The 26,741-nt window shown below is 37.3% G+C and overlaps 2 protein-coding genes and 1 non-coding gene across 12 annotated transcripts in view; all 3 read right to left on the bottom strand.

The window, feature by feature from the left end:
• The window catches only part of LOC129565152 (mitogen-activated protein kinase-binding protein 1), a 37,182-nt gene extending 35,624 nt beyond the window's left edge, over window positions 1-1,558 (bottom strand). For 8 of the 10 annotated variants that reach the window (XR_008687575.1, XR_008687579.1, XM_055439688.1 and 5 more), the window contains exon 1: window positions 421-560. Coding sequence is in view for 8 of the 10 variants with exons in the window: in XM_055439688.1 (XP_055295663.1) it covers window positions 421-507 (87 nt within the window). In the remaining 2 variants the exon portion in view is untranslated. Of the gene's footprint in view, window positions 1-420 lie in introns of all 10 variants that reach the window. The other 2 variants (XM_055439690.1, XM_055439700.1) reach the window with 2 other exon arrangements.
• On the bottom strand, window positions 718-26,660 carry LOC129565161 (lysosomal thioesterase PPT2 homolog). Its single transcript, XM_055439722.1, has 6 exons — window positions 26,387-26,660; window positions 26,243-26,311; window positions 25,871-26,120; window positions 25,506-25,779; window positions 25,264-25,420; window positions 718-1,656 (listed from the first exon to the last, which is right to left on the bottom strand). The coding sequence occupies exons 1-6, from the start codon at window positions 26,459-26,461 to the stop codon at window positions 1,546-1,548; spliced, it is 936 nt and encodes a 311-aa protein (XP_055295697.1). The 5' UTR covers window positions 26,462-26,660; the 3' UTR covers window positions 718-1,545.
• On the bottom strand, window positions 9,037-9,227 carry LOC129565478 (U12 minor spliceosomal RNA). Its single transcript, XR_008687620.1, has one exon. It is a non-coding gene; the product is annotated as a U12 minor spliceosomal RNA (small nuclear RNA).
• Window positions 26,661-26,741: the final 81 nt, after the last annotated feature.

The raw sequence follows: 26,741 nt of genomic DNA, 5'->3' as shown, positions 1-26,741 counted from the left end.
TTGTTATATGTGTACAGCGTATAATTGCATACGCGGATGCACCGTTGCATAGATACGGCGAGTGAAAGAGGCGACGCGCGAGCACAAACAACGCAAAACACAATGCATTTATGAGGTCAAGGCAAATAATGTCTGACCTAATTCTATTCGCTCCCATTTGCTGCATAATTTTGACGAGATAAATCGGTGCTCTACGATGTGATCTGGGCAAGTCCTTGAAAAAATGCACTACAAATTTTTTTGAATCGATTATGAAGATAATTTTCACTTATTGTCGAGGTCATCACTCGAAATGTGCTCGCAATAAATAATGAAGAAAATTAGATACCCAGATACGAAATTTTCAAGCTATATGATACATTTACCCGGCATTCAAACAATGGATTCAAGAGAGAACAAACGATTGCAGTCAAAACTTACCCGTTCGTTGAGTCCGTTGTCATTTTTCCCTCGTTTCAGAGATGGCGCTCGGATGTGTGCACGCGGTTCACCACTGTTAAAATCCATGACGGCGTCTCCACTCAAGTATTGTTCGCATGCACAATGTCAACGAATGTGGTCTTTGGTTACTACTTAAAATAAGCGGCCGGAACTCAGATGCACGGGATGCCTCTCAAATTGGATGCAATTCGTTATTACCGCAATCCGATGCGAACATTTTTTCCATGCAATCACAAAATATCGATCCGTTTGGCAGCGTATTCGATGACAGCCGGGTGGGTGCTTTATTCAAATCAATTCACCGACGGATTGAAATATCAAATTCTCTGTCCACAATTCGTTCAGCATACAATAAATATTCCAGACGATACACAAATCACATTCACAATTTACACAATTCCTTCGAAATATCTACACTGCGATTGGGTTCACAGTTTAACTGTGGGCAATTCTTCAATCTCAAGATAAATATGATATTGATTTATTGCCACATTCTCTTTTTCACACCGTAAATTGTGCAATCTCTTCAATCTTTTTCTCACTCTCGAGTTATTCTGTCACATTAAGATTGTATTCTTTTCCCCGTTTTCTTTCACTTTTTCGTCGTGGAAAAAAAACTAACGGTTTCAATGGGGTTTTCTCCGGGAAACGAGATCGCTTAAAATCAAGTGATTTATCTTGAAAATCATTTGGAAACTTTAATTCGGAAATTTACGTATCAGCTTCATTAGAACCATTGAATTCATTAGATTCGCCGGCGCACTTTTTCTCGCTGTCTCTCTCTCTCTTTTTCGCTCTTTAGCTCGTGATTTCATTCACGTGTGCAACTTTTTTTCTATTCATTTGAACAATACACAAACGTCGCTTGTTTACCTAAACACAATTTTTACGATATTTCGACTTTTGACTACACAATAATTGTTATTATCACTAGCACTTGAATACACACGGTCGGCGACAGCGAGTATACGCATGTGTGTGTGTGTATGTTTCGCGCAAATGAGTTTTCGTAATTCTCGTTTTTATTATGTTTCTTTTTTTCCTTCACTTCGTTATGTGTTCCGCAAAAAAAACACACAATTCAAGATCAACACGGTATGCGCATTAGTTCGGGGATTTAGACGGTTGTGTGTACTCGCCACGCAGAGGCGCGAACAATGGCTCGACAAATCTCGTAATTTCGCAGCACACCCAGTGAACTGAAATTTCCCAAATCTGAAACGAAACACGAAGCACACATTTAATTTAATGCAAAAGAACAGTAGATAAAAAAGAGCTGAGAAAAGAAGGGAAAAAACAAAGCGAAATGAACAAAGCCAAAACGTGAAATAAACGTCAAGACTCTTGGGTATCTTTTTTATGGGGAAATGAAAAGTGTTGAGCGAGAAGAAGAAGGCTTAACCATTTGAGTGCGCTGACCTTTACCCAATTAAGGCACGACGAAGCTCTTTTTTTTTAATGTTTGGCGTCTAATTTTTTTTATCTGATTCATAGAAATAAAAGCTTTCTTCGAATCATTGAATGGAACGTCTTTGCAAGAAACTAAAAAAAACACAATTGATTAATTTGTTCTCTGTCACGATTTGATCAACAATAACATCAGCGTCAACTAATTGATGCCAAAAACGAAATGCATATCAAATGAGCGCATGTTGTGCGAATTGACACAATAAGCATTCTATTCGCATCTTTCATCTTATTTCTGAGACGCTTTATTTTGCCAGATGGCTGAACAGCACAGCTATGAATAGTATGATTACGATCGTTTTATTGTTTTCGTTTAAAAAAAATCCATCGATAAATGAATATTGTCTAAATGTATATAAAAATGTACAACATTTGCGGCGTGTAATAACAAATATTTAATTGTGTCGTCGGCTAACACACCAATTTTCGTCATTCAATGCGAAAACTTTCGCGTGCGTACGAATTCAAAACATTTTTTTTTTGTTTCTCACACATTCTCAACCAATTCATCAATATTTCAACAGATCGGTGTGCAAATTGTTGTTCATTCAGAGAAGAGAGAAAAAGAAAAAAAAATCCCCAATTACGTGGTCCGCTTTATTTGGCCATTGTCAAAAGTGGATCAACGCAAACAATGCGGCATAAACACAGATTGTGGGCCCGACTTTAAATGGTCGTATTAATTGCACGAGTGCGTTAATAGATTTCGTAATTGGAACAGCTGCTGTGTGTGATCGATCGAACAACGACAGCGACAACGTCAACAGCCACAGCCACAGCAGCAACAGCCAATTTTCATTATTTTGAAGCCGATACGGCTTCTATGTACCGTGTTCCCTGCAGCAAAACTCCGCAATTCATCGTTTTCTATGCAACGTGATGTGACCATGTACTAATTTAGCTGCATATTGGGTTTGCTGAGCCTATGCTTTTCCACTGTAAAACACAACCAATCGTCGTAGCATTGTGCAAACTGGGTTGTGATGTACATGTGATGCGCCGTGCATCATACTTCAATGAGCTACACTTCGCCGCAACATTCATGCAATTTATCGTTATTCCAATTTTCAATTAAAAGGAATGCATTTTTTATGTTCACATCTTTGTTGGACAAATCCACCAACAACGGCAACACATGAATTCGACGAATTTTTTTTTCCATTTTTTTCATTGCTTCAAGGAAAAACTTTGTACCGATGGCATTTTTTCTAACTTGTGGATTCTGATTTTATTTTTCACAGCCATGCCATGACATCAGTAGCAACAACAGTAACAAATCTTTGTTGCAAGTCATGAATTCAGCGTTAAAAAAGCATCTCTTGAGAAGATGTGCTCAGTGCAAAACTTGTCACGTTGACACAATTGATCGACCTGATTGAACACGGCCGCTAGAAGAGGGTTTTTTTTCTCTCTTGGAACAAGAGAAAGACTTTTCAAGAAAGAATTTTCTTAAATGGAATTTGTCAACTCGCGATACATTTCATGCCTTAACCACACACGACTTTGAAATAATTCAAATGCATCTTCTTTTCCGTTCACGTACCAATGTTTTACATTGGAAAACATAAAACATTTTTAAGGTGAGTCAATTTGCCATCGCGTAAGTAATTTGAACTGAAAAAGGCATCGTTATCAAATGCGCAACAGCGACGGCAACAACAAACAACCACATAAACCATAAACATTTCCTCGCCAAAGCCAATTGAATGTGGTGTGACTCAGACCGACATTAAACGGAATGAATACGTCAATGCTATACGGAATTGATAATGGAAATGCTCTCCGGAGTGCATTGACACGGAAACAATTTTCAATTGATACTCGAGTCTCTCGATCCAAACCAATAATAAATCGTACGTTGCTTCATATGGTTTTCGGTTTACGGTCGTTGCAAACCATAATAATCATAATATGATTTTATGCATTCTCACCGAAAGCCATTTCTTGACCCGGGAGGGCGGTTATTCATTGTTCATTCCCAAACGCTGTTGGCGCATCCAATGGGAATCTCATAAATATTCGATAAAATTGAATTATTGCCGCCGAAATGGCGTTTTTTCCCATTTTCCAAATCCTATTTTCAGTTCATTCTCGATAAAATGGAAGGAAAAGCGACAATTTCAATTTCATGTTCAGTTTTTTTTCACTTACTCTCTTGACATTTTTTTCCATTTCTCTTGATAATTTTTATGATGCCCTTAAAGTTTGTCGTCTGTTACGTCGTACATATTTTGTCGTTATTATTATTTGCCATAACTCATCTTTTTGCTGCCAAGTTTCTCAATTAAATTTCGAAATGACAAAACAATAATGAATAATATTCATTATCATGTTTGGCATTGAAACCGCTAGGCGTCTGTGTAATGAAACAGTAGAGAAAAAAACCAACACAGCGAGCCTAACAAACAAACGAACGAATGAACACGTAAACAATGTAAATAGCAGCGGGCAGAGGAAAAAAATATATATATTTATTGTAAACAGTGCACCGTGCCGCAAACACACCCGTCTGGAGTCTCCGAAAGTCGCTGTTTCTAAATTGCCTCAACTCTTTTGAACAATAGAAATGTGAAACCTCGTGTATTTTTCCGATTTCTAGAATGAAATCTCTCTCTCTCTCTCTCTGTCTCTGAGAGGAAAAAAAACACATCTACACACATATACTGCACATTGTAAAGATGTAAGGAGTTATGAGGCTGTTAAGCGAATATAAATTGAAAATGGCTAGTCGCCCAGCTTACGGAACGTAAACATTGCTAATGCACAAAACCCACAAAATAGTATTAAGCAATGGCGTGTTACTTTTTTTCTCAACTCTTTCGCTGGAATTTCACCATTTACACACAAACAATTTTTGGTCGTCATGCATGTGTTGATATTTGCTTGTGAGAAATGGCCATAACAAATCACAGCGATAATGTCACAAGCAACGGGAACCATACAAGCGCTAGATGCTTTTAAAACTGTTGAGACTTTTTTTTTGTTTGATTGAGAACGTGTTTTTTGTTTGAAATTGGCAGCGAGCCGTGATGCACAAATGCATGTCAAGACGCTGTTGCCTTTGAAATATTCATTAACAACTCATTCGTCGTGTGTTGAAATGTGCCATTTTCATTAAAGTTAAAACGCATTTTCGATCAAATACAAAATCTAAATGCGAAAAAACAAAATAAATTCAACGATAAAATGCAGAAATCAACTCAATAAAAAAGTGTGTAAAACAGCATGGATTTCATTTGCCACAGAAAAACATATCAATAAAATTATGACGTTCTGAGAAGATAGTCTGTAGCGTGTGTATTGAGACAAAAAGCGAGAACCTGATTTGTCAATTTTAATTTACATAGGAATCAGCCGCAGAAAAAAACCGGTAGTTTTGCGCTGGCAGAAAGAAACAGATGAGAGTGGAAAAAAAGGTAAGCGAATCTTGTCGATGTAGCTCGGTGAAACGAAACAAAACCGAATTGCTGACTGCACTCGAGAGCGTTTGTAAGAGCTGCAGGCTAGAGAACAGCCACTTGGAGTCGAGTACTTTCGATCGACGTGCGGCACTTTGCCGACCCGCTAAACTTTTGCAATGACAATTATTACGATACAAAGTCGTTTTCTCGAAAAACGGTCGCAGATGCTGGTTGAGGCGAGTTACTAACAAGTGCTGGTTGGAATTCGCCTTTAATGTACCCGTTTTTCATTTTTGTGACCGTTCTTGTCGACATTATGCCTTTACCATAAATTCTCTGTCCCGCTTGATATTCGCTCTCGCTTCGTACATGCCGTATGGCTGTGTGCACTGTGCAGTGTACACACCGAGAGCACACCTTGTCCTATGATTTATGTTTCACATGCGATTTACACGCAGTCAGTGTGCATTCGACAAAACAAGCATTTATACTAATTGTAGCGTCGTCGTCGTTGTCGTCATTTTGTATAGTACTTGTGTGTATGTTCCACCATCCGAATGTGCCATTGCGATGCCAGTACCATCGTTTAATTTATCATTTAATAATATCGTACATATAATCACCGATTCGTGCGAATCCAGTGTTGTTCGGCAAATAAGCAAAATTCATTTTATAGAGAGATAGGTTGCTATTTACGGTGAAACGATGGCGTGCATGGAATATGATTAGAATTTCGTATCCATTTGCCATATATGTTTGTGATGTTTTTTTTTATTTTGCGCGCAAATCGATGTTATAATCGCATATTGCGTCTCTCTGATCGCCAATTTTCTCAATTAAATACAAAACACAGCAACAGTAGACCAAAAAAAGCCGCCAAGATTTAGCCGCGGTGCGCTTGGAAAGGGAAAATTGTTACACGATTTAAGTTAAACAAAACTACTGATGTCTGGCTGGAACTAAACACTTTGATTGACGATTTACAGCGCAATGAGTATGTGAGTTTTTTGTTTTCATTCATCTCACTCCCTCCAGAATAGCGTGACACCAAAGTCGATTTTTTATATGTGTTTGTGTTTGTTTTTTTCTCGTTCGTTCGCGTAATTTATTGCTGAAAACGTCTAGCGATTTATTTAATTGTGTATTGATCAGATAATTCGATTGTATTTCATGACCACATTTAACATTTCCTCTATCGAATTGTTGTTTCAAATAATCACAAGACCCTGATCGCCAATCTCTCTCTCTCTCTCTCTCTCTCTCTCTCTCTCTCTCGCTGGATATATCCAATAAGACATAATTACAGTGTTGGTTTGCAAATTTGTGAAATGAACTATGATTTTGGGAAATGATGCGAAATTTGCAACAAAATTACGAAATCAAATCAACCGTTTGGATCTGTAATTTGGGCTGAAGAGAGTATCAAATCGAAAGTCTTTCACTTCATACGGAATGGTAAATGTCATGAATATGAAGAAAAAAAACTATAGCGCTTAGCGCCCGAAACAAAGAAATGAACAGTTTCGGCGGCCTTTTTACCAACAGCACTTTTCAGAGAAATCAGCAATGAATACGAAAACCAACGAAACGAATGGACGAAAGAAAAAAACAAAACCTTGCTCTTGACCAATGGAATACAATGAACGCTCGCGCGATCGAGTAAACTAAAAACGCACCTCGCGGCGACTGTAATTAATGTTTTCCATTCACAGTATAGACCATGGATCAAAGAGCTGAAGCACACGCTCGCGTTCAGCTGCTATATATTCAAATTCATTTTTTTTTGCGCCGAACCGTTTATGAAGAGCATATCGCAATGCCATGATCGAAGCACAACCAGCAAACCAACAGATAAGGATCATAAATGGAAATGAATCCATCAACGAATTTAAACACAATCGACTAATAAAGATACGATGGAAGAAAACGGAGGAAAAATTAAATGAATTGCCTTGTTTATGGAAGAAGAAGAAGAAGAAGAAGAAAAAGAAAAAATATGTGTGCGACTTTCATCATGAACTTCAGAGACGCATTCACAATAAGGTAAAATGTATTTATTGTAATTAAATTGTGTCACTTATGAGCGAAACAAAGCCATTTTCATTTATTAAAAAAAAGAGAAAAAACGACACACACACAAAAAAGGTTTCAGAAATCAAAAGAGAGAAAAACAACATAAAGATAAATTATTAGTACAGGTCGATAAACATCGTCGCCACATTTAAGCGTCGCAAGTAGAAAGATTGACGAAAAAAGGGGAGGCATGTGCGTTGTGCATGTGTGTGTATGGAGAGAATCGTCAAAGATAAACGATGCAAAATGCAAAGTATTCCGTGAATGACCATTTTCGGATGGTTCATTCGTTTGGTCGCTTTCAACTCAATTTCAATATAAGTGCCTTTGATAAACATCCGGCTATTCACAACGGACACACGATCATACCAATTTCACTTGCCTTCCAAACAACGAGCGACAGAACAATCACCGTACAAGTAAACCCGTTTAATTTTTTCAATTAACCATTTTCAATCAATAGTCGCACAGTTTTTTTGTTCATTCAATCATAAGCATTTCATTTCAATTGATTTGTTTTTGATTTTCACTCGGAATATAAACAACTTCTCTTTTGTGTGTGAAAGACGTTGCAACTTTCGATGTGGCGGCGTTATTGATTGAATCAACTTAAATGCAAACACCGTCTGAAATGAATTGGCCGTGTTAAATGCGATAAATTCCACTGAATGCCAAATACCAAGAAAGTTCATATTTCAACCGAAACAGCGTAATGTGAGTAAGCATAAGAATTCACAATGTAGCCGAAAACGGAGAGAAGAAGAAGTGAAAAAAAAACACAACCCAAGAGAGTCATAATAATCCATAAGAAAAACGGAGAGTGGTTATGGCATCGCTTTCTGCATCATAAAAACAAAAGTAATTCACAATTCGCGTTCAGCTTCTTGGCCGTTTCCATAATATCATTTACTATTGTTGTTCTCGATTGTTCAAATCCGTTGGTCGGTCGGTGAGCAGTGCAAATGGTTTGCTTGAAGAGTAAAGTGAGTGAAAAATGCAAAAGTTGAAAGGCAACTTGTATTCATTGGTCTATTATGATGAATTGATGTTTTGGAACATAAGCGAAGAAGAAGAGAAAAATGGAAAAAGTCACGAAGTCTCGGCACGGATCATAGTTATAAATCGATATAAACGGCATTCAACACACACACACACATTTAACAAATTGACTACACTTTTGAAACAATCTCCCATAACAATAGTTGCAAGGAAATTTCTTTCCATTTTTGTCAAACTCAATCCATTTTCCCTTTGAAATCCATTCGCATCGATTGACTCTACACTAGAGACCGAAGAAAAATCGGAGACGATGATGGATTTAATTACCCGTCGATAAAAATTAATGAACATTTTACAAGAAACGATGTTGAACACCACTTCACTAGCACAAAATGAGAATTGCTTGTTATGTGCACGCGAATGTAATGAGAAAACAACGCGTTATCTAATTAAAACGACGTCAACATTCAAATGACAATGGCTTTACAATCAAATCCAACGTCTTATGACAATCGCATGAAAATTGATCTTTTAACTGTTTGTCGAAGTAATGGCGCGCGTTTGCGCGCACAGCTAATAACAGTTGTTAGACTTCGAAAATCGATGAGGCTTTTTTACATGTTTGCTGTGATTTGTTTTGTTTTTTTTCGCAAGCTGGGCAGATCGCTGTCACGAGAGGTTTCTCGCAAAGTAGGCGAGCATACCTTTCATTGGACGACCTTTACCCATCGAAAAATTCATGCTTAGTATCATTGCTGTGGCTTACACCGTTGCAATGATGGCATCTAAGCCGAGCTAAGCATTACCAAAGCTCTATTATTTTCCTTACTCATTAGTTTAAGGCACGAATTGACGTTGCACAACGAACTGACTCTTGTAACATTCACGCGTACGTTGCACCAGCGAATTATAAAATGGCACATGGTTAAATAAACGGTTTGGTCTCCGTGTACACGGTGTATTGAAGAGACTATGGCAAATGGTTTATGCAGGAGATTTTCCATTTACATTTTGGTCGTATCACAATTTTATGCATTTATCGTATCTTCATTTCATGCTAGTGCCATTGTAAAACGGAACCTAATCCATCATCCTGAATAAACTATGAGGATGAAAAATAAATGATGAAAACAGTTGAAAATATTACAAAAATGTGTTGTTGGCACAACTTTTCTACAGCAAATATGAATGAATAGTTTCGAGAGCGCACCGTAAAAATGGCAACACATTCAGTGACAGTGGCTCGATATAACTATAAATTATTGATGTCAACGGCAAAATGTGTCGTGGTCGTGAGAAAAATAAGCACCACATTTTGCCCGTTCCTTGTTCTTGATATTGATTTTTCACATGTCATTTTTTTTCCATGTTCGATTGATTTTTTATGGAGCGACAAAAAATTCCATTTTGCTATCGTATGACAATGGCACAACGAACAAGGCGGCAGAAAGTATTTTTTTTTACAGAAAACTAGTCAATAAACATTTTACATCGCAAGAGAAAGAGACAGAGAACATGTTGTGGTGCCATTCTTGTAAGCGGTGAGAGTGTATATGATGCCAAGTCCAAGAGAGAAAAATTCAAAATAATTGCCAACTTTGGCATGACATGGAGAAAGATAGTAAAAGAACAAATAAACAAAGTTGAAAATGAAATAGAAAGAAAGAAGGAAAGAAAGAAGAAAAGACGAGAAAAAAACCCAACGGCTTCGGAAATGTGAACGTTTTTCACTGTCGATCGTGTCAAACGTATTATCATTTAAATTACAAATGATGATATTGTGTGTCGTTGAATCCATGAGCCATGTCGTTGTTCTCTCTCTCTCCCTCTGTCTCTCTCTATGGCAACGCAATGTATGCAGCCAGCAAGTGTCGTTCATCGTTTACCAAATGGTTCGAAAAATGAAATGGCTATGCAGTTGGTGACTTTATGTCTTCGCTGCATAAATAACCATTATAAATGGTTTCGGCTTAGTTTTCAGTTTCAAGTAACTTGAATTGGTTTTGCTTTTGAATTGATTCATACAGCCAACAAAGAGAAAATCCACTTAATTTTATTTAGCATGCGCTTCACCTTTGCAACCATTTCGAAATTGTTGCTGTTTCTCGCACTCTTGTTCTCTCTCTCTGTCTCTGGCGCTTGTTTTTCTCACCATCGTTCAAACGAGGGAAAGGTGTCACTTCTAATGCCCTTAATGATAAGATAATGATGAAAAATGCATCGTCGTTTGTAACTAATAAGCGCTGCACCGTGTGTCAAATGGAGGCCTATGCATCCGTGATATTTTAATCACCCACTTGAGATGGTTGTTTTATTTTTGCCGTGCATTTTCTGTCAACAAGAGATTTCCCTTTAAACGGAACACGGTCTTAATTGAACGATTGCTCTTACAAACTGTTCAACGAGTGCAGTCTAAATATTTAGATTGTTAATAATACTTATCGCATTATTTCACAGAAATGCATATCACCCGAATCGGTTTCACTCGCAATCAAACTGTCAATAAAATTTGATGAATTTGTTTATTTTCGTACTTAAACCAAACCAACTCGTCTGTTTGTTTTATTTTGTGAGTCATTTGTAAACACCTTTCCCTTCACGACTCCGTTGTTTTTCTTTGTCAGCTTAAAGATAATCGTATGCCTACTCGTTAATTTGATGGGCCTCACATTTATCACCAACTTAATTGTAGAACATGAATTACACTCTTGGCACGTTTATTGTTCTCTGAACTCATTCCATTGATTTCGACTATGTTTTTGTTTTCTAGTTTCAAACGCATTGACAATAATCTTAACTCAAAGTTTTAGTTCAACACTCTTTCACACGCGAAGCCGATAAAAATGAACGCACGAGTTTAATTGGAGTTTTTTTTTATGATTCTGCCCTTGCCTGTGGCAAACTGGATTGGAAAGCGAATGTAATCTACACACAATCTGTCAAAGACCCAAAGAATTAGAACGATATTTCAACGCTCAAACGAACTCTCAATGACAAGCTTAATTCGCACTGTGCTAAATAGAAAATGCGTTTATCAAACTTTGACACCGACAAACTAAACTCGGCACCAGACTCAAACACACATTTCAATTCACATCAACAATATTGACAAACGACATTTGAAAAAAAAACACGTCGAAATATCGCCGTACTAACGAATGAATCACGAAAACCAGTTTTGAACCACGGTTCGATATTACCATAGGATTGTCAATATCAAATGTTATGTGAAACTCAAGACAAGATTTGAATTAAACGTTGAAATCCAGTAGCTGATGTCTGATTTGAAGCAGCAGCAGCAACAGCGGCAACGGCCCCATTGTTTAGTTGATTGTTTTCGCTCGTTGCTGACGAGTTTATTTGGTTTTTTCAATTCAATCCGAATCCGATCAAAATGAGTGTGTGTGTGTGTATTCCGCTCGGCTTAAGTTTCGTGAGTCAATAAACTAAACCGTCAATTGCTGCTGGCGTTTGGTTTCACTCAATCAATTTTTGTATCTGTAGTGGTTTCAGTGCATTCGAAGTTGGAATTTCCAACATTAGTTGGTTAGGCAGAGAATATCTAACCGAAAAAGCCAATTTTTCTGGATTTATTTCCATTGGCTTAGATTCATATGATATATATTTTGTTTTCGTTTGACCGCATTTAGAATGAATGTGGAAACAATTAGGCAAGATGAATGCGTTTCGGCGTTGTATTTCGATTGTCATCGAATGGCATTTTTTCGTTGGGAGGAATGTCTTATGCTACACAACCAAAACGAAACGAGTAGCGCGCGCACTCGCTTGATTAATCGTCAAATACAAAATCAAATGCGGAAAGTGAGAGGCGAGATATAGAATAAAACCGACAAATTGCCATCATGGCAATGCCATGCAGTATATACCAACGCAATATCACAGCAAAACACAACGCATTGTTCTGAATTGTCAATTGAATGGGATTGTTCAAAACAAAAGGCGATAAGATTGCATTCACCGAACGTCTGCAGAACATGAAGAAATCGAGAATAAAGCATGAGAATTCATGCAAAAATACCGCATTGAATCCAATAGTCGACCGAATGGAACATGGCTCATTTAATTCATCTGAAAAATCAGTGATGAATAACGAATGAGCTTCTTGAGTGTGTGCTTCGCTTTGCTTCGACGAAAGTAAAAATTGCAATGCAAAACACTCTATGAATTACAATGGAGAGAAGTGAAAAAACCATAGGCAAAAATGGAAAAAACATCGGCAAATGAGGGAATAAAAAACTGAAAGTTGTTGACATCCAATCAAGCGGCAAAATTTAATTTCGTTTCATTTCTCAATGTTCTCAGAGTAATACAACTATTTCCGTCTTAGAATAACTTAATTTTTCTGTGGAAACAACGATGATTAAATTCAAATCACTGTCGGCGGCAATTTATTCAACATTTCGTTGAATATTCCGAACACAAATTTGGCTTTTTCAACGTTTTAATTCTTTTTCCTTTGAAAAAATCTCTTCGTCACAAATTCATGGCGCCGAAAACCGTTTCAAGATCATATACCGGTATTGAACCTGAGCAAAGCGCAGATATAACATTGGTGATAAGAACGAAAATTTCATATATCCGTTGCGATTCACCTCGCGGTTGGCCGTTACAAATGCGACATGATTCGTATTTACGTCGTCGTCAATGATGATGTCAGGGTTTTTATGGTGTCGTTTTGCAAGCTCATGTTTATGGATTGGGATATTCTGCCATGCGAATCAATGCGCTAGCTATCGTTCATTCTAACCAAGCGATCGGCCAACCGGCAAAGTGGAATTACTGGATTAGATCGTTTCATTTTTGCCGATAATTGCCTGTTAATTAATACTGCCCAAGGCACTTACTATTTTATTATAACAACGGTGCGGTGCGGCAATTTCAGTGTCAGAAACAATTAAACTTCCATTTACGAGCGGAAGAAAAAGCAGCAACAGAAAACTAAATTGTTAAGTCAACGAAACGTGCCACATTGCAGATGAAACAACTCTTTTCATCTTTGTTCTTTCTTTTTTCTCTATTTTACGGACCGTAAGATGCTACATTTTGGCAAATGTTTTCACTTATTTTTTTGACGGTAATTTATGCGAATGTGGTTCAACTCATTACATGTGTCTCTTTTTGTGTTTTTTTTGCGCTTTTTTTGCTTTTGTATCTTCGATGGCAACAGAATCGTAATTCGACCAACATCTTCGAACAAAAAAGTACACAATATAAATCGCGTCAATATACACTCGATATGTGTCATCGTTTACATGGGTGCGTGAACTGAAATATCTTCGTCAAAACAAAGAACGTTGAATGGACGTAAAAATAAGTTTTAATTTAAAAAGAATGAACTGTTTTATTTGCAAATGTCAACAGCCGGAGAAAAAAAAGAACTCCAAAATGAGCGAGCACAATGGCACACATTCACGACACCGTAATTACATGATTGTCAAATGTAAATAAACTGTTTTGTGTCTCGGTGTGTTGACAAATTGTCAGCGTAGACTATTTCATATGGGCTGCGATAGACTAGGTGTGTTTTTTGGATGCAAGCCACCGAAACAAATATGAACGCGTGAGAGTAAAAGACTGACGTTAGCAGGTTTCTCGCAAAAGCGGGATAACAATCAGTTGCACGCAAAAGAGACATTTCAAAAGGTTACACGCAACGGAACATTTTATTTTGTCGCATTTTGAATTTTAAAGCCGTGATTACAACAACAACATACTTCTCTCTTGCGTGAAACCTTTTGAAATGTCTCTTTTGCGTGCAACTGATTTTTATCCCGCTTTTGCGAAAAACCTGGTAGCGTCAGTCTTTTATTCTCACGCGTTCATATCAAATTGGAATTCAGAAATAAAATTTAGAACAAACTACCGAACGTTACTTTTTTCGGAATGCCGAATGAAACGGTTCGACCCGCTTTTTGCGAAATTGCTTTATAATTGAAGACGAAAAAAGCGTACACAGAGAGGAAGAGAGGAAGACAGGAAGTCGACGAGGTACTCAATCATTTAAACGACATTTACCGCATATTGAGATTGACAAAAGCAGTTGCTTATTGGAAATATCGATCGAGTTTTCCATATGAGTCATGTGTTTTCGTTTGAACTCGCTTTTGTTTTGGCTAATGGAGTTCTTAATTTGCTCCTGCATTTTTCTAAATGATTTTATATTAGTTGGTTCGCTTCGAGGAAGCAGTGCCGCACCTTGTTTTAACCAACGTATAAACAAATACCGCATCGATGCACGCAACCCAATCGATAGAACCGCGGTTCTACACGCGTGTATTTCCCTTGTGCGGTCAGTGAACGGTTAACAAAATTCTTTGTTGTGCACCAAAAAGGTTATGCACTCCAGAGGGGAAATATATGTTCAATTTGAATTAGATTGTTCAACGCCCACAAACTTCAACTGCACTCAAATGAACGAAACAAATAAAAATAGTAGTAAAAATCCGGCCGAGCGCATAAATCTCGCGAGGAAAAACTTTTTTCTGTAATCAATTTTGTTGTCAGTTCGGATAGGTTGCACACAGCCGACAAAGATAGAGAGAGAAGGCACAGAGAAAAAAGTTAATCACGCTTTTATCTGACTTTCACAGGCCAAATGTGGCTGAACAATGTGCTCCGTCGCGCGATGCCTCCATGCTCTTTTTTTTTTGAATACACATTATTTGCATTTGAAATTTTCTTGTGAGCTGTGAATGCAAATTATATGCTTGTGTGTGTATGTGAAAATGCCTCGTTTGTGGTTGCTGGAAAACGGCTTTTGATGATTTGATTTCAATATTAATTACTTGACACTGCCAGTTTTTTTTCTCTGCTCGGCTCTGCTGTGTGATTTATCGCCGACGAGGAAGTCATAAAAGTGCGAACAAAATGTACTGTGAGTAATTAGGCAACCATACAAAAATAGATTTGACAAATGATTTCAGGCGATCTACTTGTGTACACACAGAGAGAGGTGAGAGATTATTTGATAAAATCCGAAAGTCGTCAAAGCTTATTGAACGAAACTCGGCTCGAATATGACGAACACTCCTTCGTTTTACGATTTTCGACTGAAAAAAAAACGCTACTGACTTTATTATCTCTGACGAGGCGATGAAACGAAGCGATTATAGCCTCAAAAAGATAAGCAAAAAATAAAAATGGTGTTACTAAACGATGTCATTTGCGGTCGTTCCAATCTTTCGGCAAGATAAAAAAAATCCTTACTACGTTTCAGTTTACAAATAAATAATTCAAGCATATTTTTCGCACTGCTTTGAGAGCTGTAAATTTGTGTTGAAATGTGAGAGGGAGAGGGAGAAAATCTCAGATTGATTGATTCTCAATCGACTCAGGTAGTGATCAATCATGTTGCATGTGCAGTTGAGCAGGTACATGTGTTTGTGCAAAACGGAAATGTTGAGAGAAAAAAACGATCAAAGTCAATCTGCCGTTTATTTGTCAATTAGACGAGACAACCGTTTGTGACCTAAAAAAACACATGTTAGCCTGTAAAATCCGGCCGACGTCGGACTTATGCTTAACCGTGTCGTTAGATCGTGTTCAACGACAGCCACTTCCTCGACATAATTAATTTGAAATTAATCATGTGTTCGGCATTCGAAAGCAGATCACGTCTGCAGCATCTGACTGAAATTTTATCATCATTCGCTGTCGTTCGCATACCTATTCCCATCGAATGAAATGAATGGAATTGTAAGTAAGGTACTCAAGCCTTAAGTCGCATCCACAACAATGGTCGCGCCGAGTAAATGCTATATAATTGAATCTGAGATTTTCTGAATTTTCTTTTGTACAACACAAGAACGTGGCTGCACTGCGGACATAGAATGGTGAAAAGAATAAGAAGCCAATAATTTAGGATGAATCACAGTCTACGACCAGTTGAGTGAGCAAAAAAAAAGAAATGAAAAAGAGCCGAGCGGCACAGAAACGTGAACAGCAAGCAGCATTCATTGAATAGATATTTTTGCACAATTAAGAAAGAGAGCCTGTGAGAAATTGTGTACGTGTGTTGAGACATGTTTCCATGTTGTGTGTGCTTTTCTTTTTGCTGCATCGTCTCATTAAAAAAAATGGCAAAATTGAATAATCATTACGATTTTCAGCTGAATGCTAAACAATTACTCACATCGACTCGTAGTGAACTCGATGCACGGAAATTTTTCTCTCTCTTTTTTCTAGCTGATTTTGATGAAGAAATAAAACAAAATCCAGATACATTAATGGAACATTCATCAAAACATAAAACCGAAAACCTAACTGCATCGCGCACACCGCACAGCTATCCCATATTTATGTCGTTCACGTTTGCAATCGAAGTAAGTAGCGGTAGCAACAATATTTAATATGAAATGTAAATTGTCTTCGTTTGCTGTTCGAGATGGTACCATTATAATTTAGCCGACGTTCTCGTGTTTGTATGTGTTTGCTCTGTATTTGGTGTATGTGTGTGTGTGTGTGATCGTTGTGCCATTGTTATTTTCCGCCATTCACTTCATTTGAATAGAATATGGAAAAAAAAATTGTTCATATTTTTCATATATGTGTAACACGATGCAATCATGGAAATGGTGGTGCGCACTATTTGATGAATTCTCATCATTTGCTGACACGCCATACTACCATCGAGTAATCATATGCTGACGGATATCAGTTAGCTCCACGTGTGTGTGTGTGTTGTATCGTTATTTAGATTTTCACCTTTGTACATCTCTTAACGGCTCTCACCGACTCTACATCCAATAAAGTCTTCATCGCTTACTTTTTCCACTTCCCAACGTCAATGTTTGAAATTTTATACAAATATTTGGCTTATTTTTACCTTATTACTTTATTATTTGTTCGTGAATTAAAATGAAAATGGAAACACGAGATAGATTTACGTCGTTTTTGCTTCTAAAGGTAATTCATAACATCGTTTAAATTGAATTCTATCAAGAATAGTTCATATACGCGTTATGCCATACTGACTTTGACGTCTACATCAAGCGAAGTAACAAAAGCCATCATTGTGTTGTTTGATACAGAGAGAGAGATATTGTCGGACAAAAAGGAAACTTAAACATGTGATATTGTTTCGTAATTACACAATTATGTTTACCGTTTGACATGAAAACAATTTGAAACTGAATGAGAATCACGTCGTCACATGCGGTTGATGTATGTATGGCGATCCAAATGAAATTTACTTATATCAAAAGCTAAATACGGTTCAAAATTCTCATTATGTTTTGTAGTCGATAAGACGAAAAGAAATTTGAAACCCACATGAATGTGTTCGGGGCCTCGAAAATGAATCACAAAAAGACGTTGTAAATCGCGAATAATCCATTCAGAATAATACCACTGGTTAATGGTAGCAATTTAATTTTAAAAAGAATCCAAACCATTTGACCTCATCCATTCAATGACCCGGGCGCAATTTCGAGCATTCAGGTTTTAATTGCGGTGCTTTAAATTGGAATCCTTCCGTTTCTCAGAAGTCGTACAATTTCGCTCGAGTCTTGGAATGAATTCGTTCTTTTCGAATGGCATAGAAATTCCCGAAATTATTCTTCCGAAATGACAACACCAAAAAAAATTCCATTCCCAAAAGCAGGCCGGAACACATTGTTCGCACAAAACAATTCCACCGCATTTGATCAGGTTAAACATGTTTTATCGTGACATCAATTGTTTTTCTGTTTAAAGCCATCTGAATCAATTTTTCATTCGTTTGCGGGATTTATTCTGGTTCTGAAAATAGCGACTCTTGTGTTACTTTTTATTTCATTTTATCTCTCTCCCGTCTTTCGATTGGATGTGCATGAGTCGCATGCAAATACAATGCCATAAATAACTCACTTTTTACTGGGACAACATTCAGCAAAATTATTCTGGCCGAATATGCAATTTTGTATGCTATCGAAGCAACGTCTGTGCAATAGGCTAGAGATAGAACAACAAACGAAGCCAAATATTAGTCACACTGTCAATTTTATGGATGTAACTGAAATTATCTGTGCGGTTCACGTGCAGACATAGCGACATAAATCTAATTTAACATTCAAATATTGGCCTGTGTCATACACACAGCAAACAAAATAACTTTAACACTTTGTTGCTGGCATTGCTATTGAGCTGCATATCAAATTAGTATGCTCTACCTGATGTTGGCTCACACAAACTTTTACGGTAGTCTTAATTACGACCGAGCGGTAAGAAACACTTGCACTATCATTTTCCAGAGTGGGCACATCATGAAATGAAATAATAATATGTACGAGAAGATGGCAGAAGAGCCGCTGTGTGTGTGCAATGCACACTGTGCATGCCATTAACTTGATTATATCATCGACGTATAATTTTCTTCTTCTGTGAATTATTTGGCCATTTATCTTGAATTCCACCAGATTTTGTGTTTGCGGCCTGGTACTGAAATTAGCCTTGTCAGTATGCACAAACCACGGCGGGTCCAACATTTAATGACGAAGAAAAAACGGGCAATCTGTGTGCGAATTCACCGTTTTTCCACCAGAATTACATTCGCCGGCGAAAGAAATAGCGAGCCATGTGAACGAGAAAAAAAAGGTAGAAAAAAAAACAAAGTAGCTCAACATCTGTAATGTTCCAGCCAAATGGCTATGGTTTTCGGTGCGGAAGTAAAAGTAAACGATTCACTTTCAACATCAAATGCATTTCTATCTTCGAACAGATAATGCACACGAAATGGTGTGTTGCACTAGAGAAAATGATGGAGAACAAAAGCAAAAAAAACGTATTTCTCGACACACCGATTATGGTGTTTTGTGTGCTGTTGTTGCAGTCAAGCAAAGTGATTCTGTGCGATGATATGTGGCCAACGGACCAAAACACAACGCAAAACTCACGATGATGTGACTCGGAAGCGCTGAAAGCAAAATCGTTTGACTCTGAATCTCATAACAACCCAAACGAACGTCGTTTGTCGAACGAAAAGAAAAAGAAGTGTGAGAGAGAAAAATTGTGCCGGCCACAAAACGAAAAAAGGTAACATTTTTGCACACGGCATTTCATCGAACAAAACACATCATCAGCGGCCCATTCGCCAAATAAAAAAAGGGAATATCAATCATTTAGCTCATTATATAACGTTCGTGGATTTGCTTAATTCGGATTTTCGTCGGAGCATCGAATTTTCTTCTTGCTTCTCTAATTACGCGCATTTTTTATGGTCTCGCTATAGTTATGTATGTGTTTTAGTTTTACACATTCATTTGCCGCACTGCTCCCAGCCTTTGCATGAAGAAGTGATCCAACATTTTAAATGCTAGGAAAGCAGGAAGGTGACGGTAGACAAGAGATGGAGAGAAAAAAGAAGAATTTGCCGAAAATCCAGAGTATCCAAACTATTTGAGTCGAAAAAGAGCAACGAACTGATTTAAGTGTGTTGAGAATTCATTTGATCATTCGACTTGTGAATGGACCGACTACACGATTTTTCCAATTCCATTGGCTGTTCTATTATGGCATCAATAGGCTCAACACACACACACACACAAAGTCAGAGAGGAAAATCTAATTCGTTTTTTTCTTCAATGAATGAACGATGGTAAGAACGCCCAAGAATCATCGTTATTCAATTCAAAGGCAAATGAAAGCATAAACCATTTGTCACGTTTTTAATCAAGATGCGGTACAAGTGAGGTAATTCACACGAATTTTTCTCCACTATATGTTTTTTTTTTATCGCACATTTGCGTTTTGTTACCGAAACGAAGGCGAAGAGAAGGAAAAAAAAATGGTAAAAATCCAATCTTTGGGTTTAAGTGCTGCGCATTTCGTAAAGATTTGATATTATCTTGCGAATTACGGAAGATTTGCATAGCATCATCTTATTCTGTTGTTTTTTCTCCCGCTTCTCTTTGTTCACAGTTACATTATTATTGCACAGGTTCATTTGTGGCAGTACACACACACACACACACACACGAAACCAATTGAAATATCTCACTTAATCTTCACACTACAATGGGTAATTTGGTTGCATTAGGTCTAAATGAAAATTTATTGCTTCAATCCGAACGCTTGACGAGATCGAAATGCACATTACATAAAAGAACCGACACCGAACGAGCCAACAGTGCCCGAGCCGACACCGAAACTAAACTGCGTACGAAACGTGGTTTTTGTCATTGTCACGAATTCATTAACCCGAAATAAATTAACGAGTAATGAATAAAAAAAAGAGCCGAGAGAAATATTTATAAACCGTTTGCCAACGACATATGGTTGTTTGTGTGCACGCGCAAAATAAAACAACAACACCACATCAAAATGCAAATGGTTCAATTTTATGCCGTTTTTTTTCTTTCTTCTTTCGTTCGTGTGTGCAAATTCGAACAGTCAACGGGCTCAATTCAATACGGTACAATTTAAACCGTGCACAAACAATATCAAATCAAACTGCACATGCAACGTTCTTTACGAGGGATTTATTGTGTCTGCTCTTTGATGGATTATTTCTGTATCTTGTATCGCATTCAAGTTCTTTTTGGTTTGTCGAGGGAAAAAACGACGTGAACAAATCGAATTGCTGTCTCGGTGCCAAGAAATTACTGAAATGACATACTGTGTTTTTTTTCCTTCATTCATTTCGGCAGAATCCCAAATATAAACATTTATCTTGTGCGAGACAGAGAATGGATAGAGAGTGAGAATGAGAGAGAAAGAGAGAGAATGGCGCAGAGTTTCTTGTATCCAACCGGAGATGATAAATCATCTGCATTATCTCGCATGCGATATGACATCGTTCCAGATTCATTCACAAAATTACCTTCATTATTCATTTATCAGGATTGAAAAATCAATAGACTCTCTCTCTCTCTCTCTCTCTCTCTCTCTCTCTCTCTCTCTCTCTCTCTCTCTCTTTCTCTCTCTCTCTGCGAACAAGCAATGGATGTCTGACATGACCATTAGCTAAATTCATACACTTTTTGCATATCGTTGAGTGTCGGTTTGTACAACGCGTCAATCATTAACTGCTAATTTCTTACTTGTGAAGTTGAAATCGAAACTTTACCTCAGGCCATTTAAATATTGGCCACTCGACTGAACAAAAAATTAGCATAATTTGCAGTCTTTTGATTGTTTTTGTTCTATTATTTTTTCCTTTGCGTTGAATATGACGTGAGTATATGACGAAATGTGAACCATTTTATCATGCAATGATGCAATTTTTCAACTCAATATTTTTTGCCTTTGCCCGATATATTTTTTGCTTGATACTTTTTTTGCCATTTTTTCCGGACAGATTTTTTTCATAACTCATTTTCATCAAATATTTATAAATATTCCACGTTCGGTTAACCGAAGACAATTGTTTTATGTTTTATTTCAAGAGAAAATTTGTTCTACTGATAGTTTTTAGAGAGCTTGTTCAACGAGCGCATATCAATGGAGTAAATTAAAACCAGAGAATGATATGATGTGAATAGAAAACCAAAGGGACGAAACAGTCGAAAAGTGTCGATTTCGTGAAACACAACCACAACCGCAACACAAAGACATCACAAGCAATGTTTAAAGTTATGCTCATACACACACATGCACGCATACCATCAAACAAGTCCATCGAAATGACGGCTGTATCGTCGTAATAATTGAGTGTTTTGTATTCGATTGTTGATTACCATGTTCATGCTGTACGGTCGCCGTCGTTACCACAATGTGAGACAGAGTGAAAACGAAGTAGACAGAAAGAAAACGCTCTGTGTTTTATTTCATTCAGCGTTCGGCGGTTTATATTGTTTTCGATTCTACTGTGTCGTATTTTTGTCTTGTCTCTTTTGCTTGGCTGTATTGTGTGTGTGTTTTAGTTTTCGCTTGTAATTTCAGAGTACGTGCGATTAAGGTTTTCATAGCGAATGCATTCATTTGCGCGACGACTGTGTCGAATACGGTCAACAGTGAACGCACTCACACGCACAAACTGTTCCGCATACAGACATACACTTACACTCCAACCGTGTGTATCAATGCTCCCTTCAGGTAAAACAGAACACAAACGACGTCTTTTCGACTGAAACACAGACTGTCGATGTAAAATGAGCTCGTTAAAAAATTGGCTTCTCATCGAGTAGTTTTTTTTTGTTTTCATTTTTTCTTCTATCTCCTCTTTGAACTCCAGTCTAATGGATGATTTTAAATGAAAATCTGTCGATAATTTCCATATTATGGACGATGAATAAGAAAACGAGAAACAAAAACATCGAAGCGACAGAAACCGATAAACCGAACACTCGAAAGTCATAAAAAGATAAACAACAATTGAGTTTATTTGATGGGTAAAGTGTTGTGACACGACATTCGGTCGTTGTATGCCAGTGTGTGCTCAATTTGACAAAAACGATGATTGTCATCGCATAAGAGTTTGTCAGCCGTAGAACTTTTACTTTATTAATAATAATCTGTATGCATCGCTTAATTCGATATATACCGTTTCGATGAACGTCCACAGTAAAATGCGATTGAAGAATCATGGCGCTGTTTGGGCGCTGCATAGACGCCTTTTGATACACATAAATATAAACAAATGCTAGCAACGGAAGGTGTGTGTGCGTTGCCGTTGTTGTTGTTGTTAATATGACGGCACTTCTACGCAACTCACTCACAAAAATCCATCCCCCATCTTTAAATATACTATTCATGTTAATAATAGATTGCGTGTGTTTGCTTTCCTTCAATCCTTGTGCATTTGACGGTAAAATAAAATGCTGCGAGTCAGACATATAAGACAAAGCGAGCATAATGGATATTTATGAAGAAGGAATAAAAAAAACACAAACAGGTAGAAAAGATGTGCCATTGTCCATGAGTGTGAACGCAGTACGGATCCATTTCAAATAGACACATAGAACAACTTGCTGCTCGTTCTATTTCTCTCGGTTCAAGGTAGTGCACAACAGGAAAAAAAACATCCTTCAACGTTAGAAGGGAACAAAAACAAAGTAAAACCATAAAAAGAGCATAGTCTTTCGTCGAAGCTCAGGCTCCGAAAGCAAAGTGTTGCACTTGCTTTGTTACGTGTGTTGTGTCGGATCTTTTAGAAGTTTTATGCTGTGCATTTGGATGTTATGTTGCAATGGAATATTGCATTCGACGAAGAAATTGCCGTTTTTGGTGTGCAAATAACAGAAAAAAAGAACGACGAAACATGTCGAGTGTGCATTCTGGCTGTTATTTTGCAATAAAAATGAAATCAGGTAAGCAACGACGTGTAGTTTGGCAACAGCGACCAATAAAAGGAATGCACCGACCACAGCAGCACTTGATCACCCAAATTCATATGTTAAAAAAAAGCGACTTTTTCTCGCTGTCTCACAGCATGACGTATCTCTTTTTTGCACGTTCGTCGCTCAACTGGTTTTCTAACTGTTGCAAAAAGAGATCGAAAGCCAAAAACATGGGCCTGTGTCTATCGATCGATACACACGTCTTGGGTTTTTTTTCGTACCGTTCGACTGATATTTGCAGTTCGTTTGACAACAGCAAGATATCGCATCGAATTGATTCCGGTGTGTACGAAGTCGAACGAGATTTTCTCGTTTTCCAACTTCGAACTCTCGCACGCATTCACAGGTAGCAGCCGCAGCACGAGAGAAAGAAAATGACAGCGCAATGTAGAAAAAAATCCGCAAAATTTTTGAGCTGTGTGTGTGCCGTGTGATTATTTAAATCACACATTGTTTGCAATCGCATTTCTCTCTTAAAATTTTCCTCTTCTCCCCAACAAACGCATTTCTCTCCTAGCTAATCGCATTAATTCCTTTTAATTCACCGACTATTTCAGTTTTTATTGCCATTTCTTTTTATTTCACCCATTTTATATCCAGTTTTTTAAATCTTTCTTTACCTTGTGTTGTGATTTTGTGTTTCGTTGGTTGCTCACTTTTTTAGCTTCTTGCAATTCAATTCACTATTCTTGCACAGCAAAAACAAAACAACATTGATTTTTTTTGTTCTCCCTCACACTGTGCTGGCTGATGTCGCCTAGCTTTTTTTTTCGTTAGCTTCAAGTTTGATACACACTAGCTTTTTATCTTTATGATACCATTTGGAGTGGTTCGTTTTTGTTGCAATTTTTTTCTTCTTTTCTTTCGTTTTAACTTAAAATCCAAACTATTTGTCAATCCAATTGAATATACGTGCACAATTTTACGATGAATGTTCAACACAAAAGTTTTAATCGAATTTCAAAAATAAATAAATCAACAGAAGTATTAACAGAAAAAAAATTATATCGAATGATAACATGGGACAACACGTCCGAACCGACGAACGTTGTAAGACAACTGAAGACTGTTTCGCTTTATGTTGATACGGGGAATCAAGAGACGAAACGCTTTTTTCGGTCCGTCTCTCACTTGACAACTACGAAGAGGTCGCCACATGCAAACGCAACGTCAAACTAAACAACAAACATGGCAGTTCGACATACAGTAGATGTTTTGTTGTTATAGGCCTTTCCCAATCAAAATCAGCCCGTTGTGAATGCCCTTTTTTCTCGCTCAATAAAATTTGGTTCGTTTTCAATGAAAAACATAATCTTTTATTTTTATCAGAAGGTCATTTAATTGATGAGATTTTTTTTGTGTGATTTTTTTCTCTTCACAGCGTATAAAAATATTTGGAATTGTATTTGGTAACAAAAAAAAACACTTGAATCACTTTAACCAATTGTCATTCCCAGTCTAAACTCATTTCTCCTCTTAAAGTAGCAGTATTAGGTACAATTTCGCGGTAGAGATTCTTCTTTCGAAGCGAGTTGAATTATAATTCATTATTAATTAATGAAATTTCAATCCAAATGTGGTATGATTGACTCCCAAATCACACTCACATTTATGTGCCAGGCAAAGTGATGTACATGCGGGAAGGTGAGCACTTGCAATCGCCCTTCTTTGAACAGTGTCTTCAATCCGATATCGTCATTTGTGTAGATTTTTCGACGATAAAATGGTATCACTTCTCCTTCTTCGTCGAAATAACCAAAGTGACTGAAAAGAGAACCGAAAGCATATTTTCATTAAATGAATGAAAACGTGTAGAAAATTAAAGTTATAAAAAAAATATTGCTCAAACCTAGATTGCCATGGCGTAATAACACCATCGTCTGGTCCTCCAATCAAAATCATTTGGTCGACTTTCAGGAGATTTTCTCGGAAGCGAGACGAATTATATGACTTGATTTCATTGTTAACGTATGGCAAAAATGAGCTAAAATTATAGTAGAGAGACTGTTGATGCGGGTCATTCCAGTAGTTTCCGACGGACGTGTGTTGTCCAACATAGGAGTAAAATAGATTATAAGCGGTTTTGGCTGCCAAATCGGGGAATATCAAATGTAAGAATGCGGCTGTAACGAATAGGCCAAATCTATGATTAATAACTTAGTCTTCGAGTGTGGGAATTCATTTCGATGTAATAAAAATGAAAGTTGCACTCACTTCCAAATTGGCCTGCTTGCGGTGAGCTCAAGGAGATAAAGTTTTTAACATTATGTTCTCCATACACTTCTAGTATAGCCCGTGCCAAAAGACCACCCTGTGAATATCCCAATAGATGAACACCTTCTGGATGCCGCTGACAGATTTCCATCAAATCGTTTCCTAATACTTCAACCTGATGCCAAGCATTTTCTAAACTCGACCAACCAGAATATCTATCCGTATTGTAGACAATCGTCCCTGGATGGGCCTACAACAAACAAAATATGTTATTCTAAATCAGTTCATTAGTTCATTCAACGAAAACAATCCAATGAAATTAGAAAGTTTCAACTCGCTTATCTATTCAATTCGCATATATCCTTGACTTACTTTCTTAATTTCCTGTTGAATCAAATTCATACTCGGCGCTCCCGTCATAATTCCGTGAACTAAAACCACCTAAAGAACAAAACGCCATTATTTTCAATGAAACATTTCGCAACAAATGGAAAGTTCTTTGTTTGTCTGACTCACTGGTTTGTATGCTTGAACTGCATTGTAATCGCGTGTGATGAGTATTGAAAAGGTCAAAAACAAAAATCTTAACATTTTTACTGGGCCACTGTCACAATAATTTCGTATTTAAAAAAAAATTATCACTTGGTACGTTATGAGTCAGAAGAGTCCCCTATTGCGAACCAATTTTTTTTGCGTTTTATCAATTGTAAACGCAAAATTGAATTAAATTTAATACAATCGAGCACTCTCACCAAATGAGTGTGAAATATTCCTTTTTGTTGTTTGTTTTGAAGTGAATACATTCTGACGCAAAGCCCAAATACATATGCGATTCGCACATTCACAGATGTCAACGCACATATGTTATTTT

This window comes from Sitodiplosis mosellana, unplaced genomic scaffold (genome assembly GCF_009176505.1).
Source record: "Sitodiplosis mosellana isolate CC-2019 unplaced genomic scaffold, AAFC_SMos_1.0 Smas_scaffold_2, whole genome shotgun sequence".
In the NCBI taxonomy this organism is placed as follows: Eukaryota; Metazoa; Arthropoda; class Insecta; order Diptera; family Cecidomyiidae; genus Sitodiplosis; species Sitodiplosis mosellana.
Note: the sequence above shows the minus strand (reverse complement) of the source record. Positions and strands in the feature narration are given on the sequence as shown.

Excerpts from the sequence above, each read along its gene's own strand:
- LOC129565161 (XM_055439722.1), bottom strand. The coding sequence starts at position 26,461 with ATGTTAAGATTTTTGTTTTTGACCTTTTCAATACTCATCACACGCGAT. Across the intron at positions 26,312-26,386 it reads CAGTTCAAGCATACAAACCA|GTGGTTTTAGTTCACGGAAT; the intron begins GTGAGTCAGACA and ends TTTGTTCTTTAG. Across the intron at positions 1,657-25,263 it reads ACTTTGCCTGGCACATAAAT|ATTTGGGAAATTTCAGTTCA; the intron begins GTGAGTGTGATT and ends GTTTCGTTTCAG.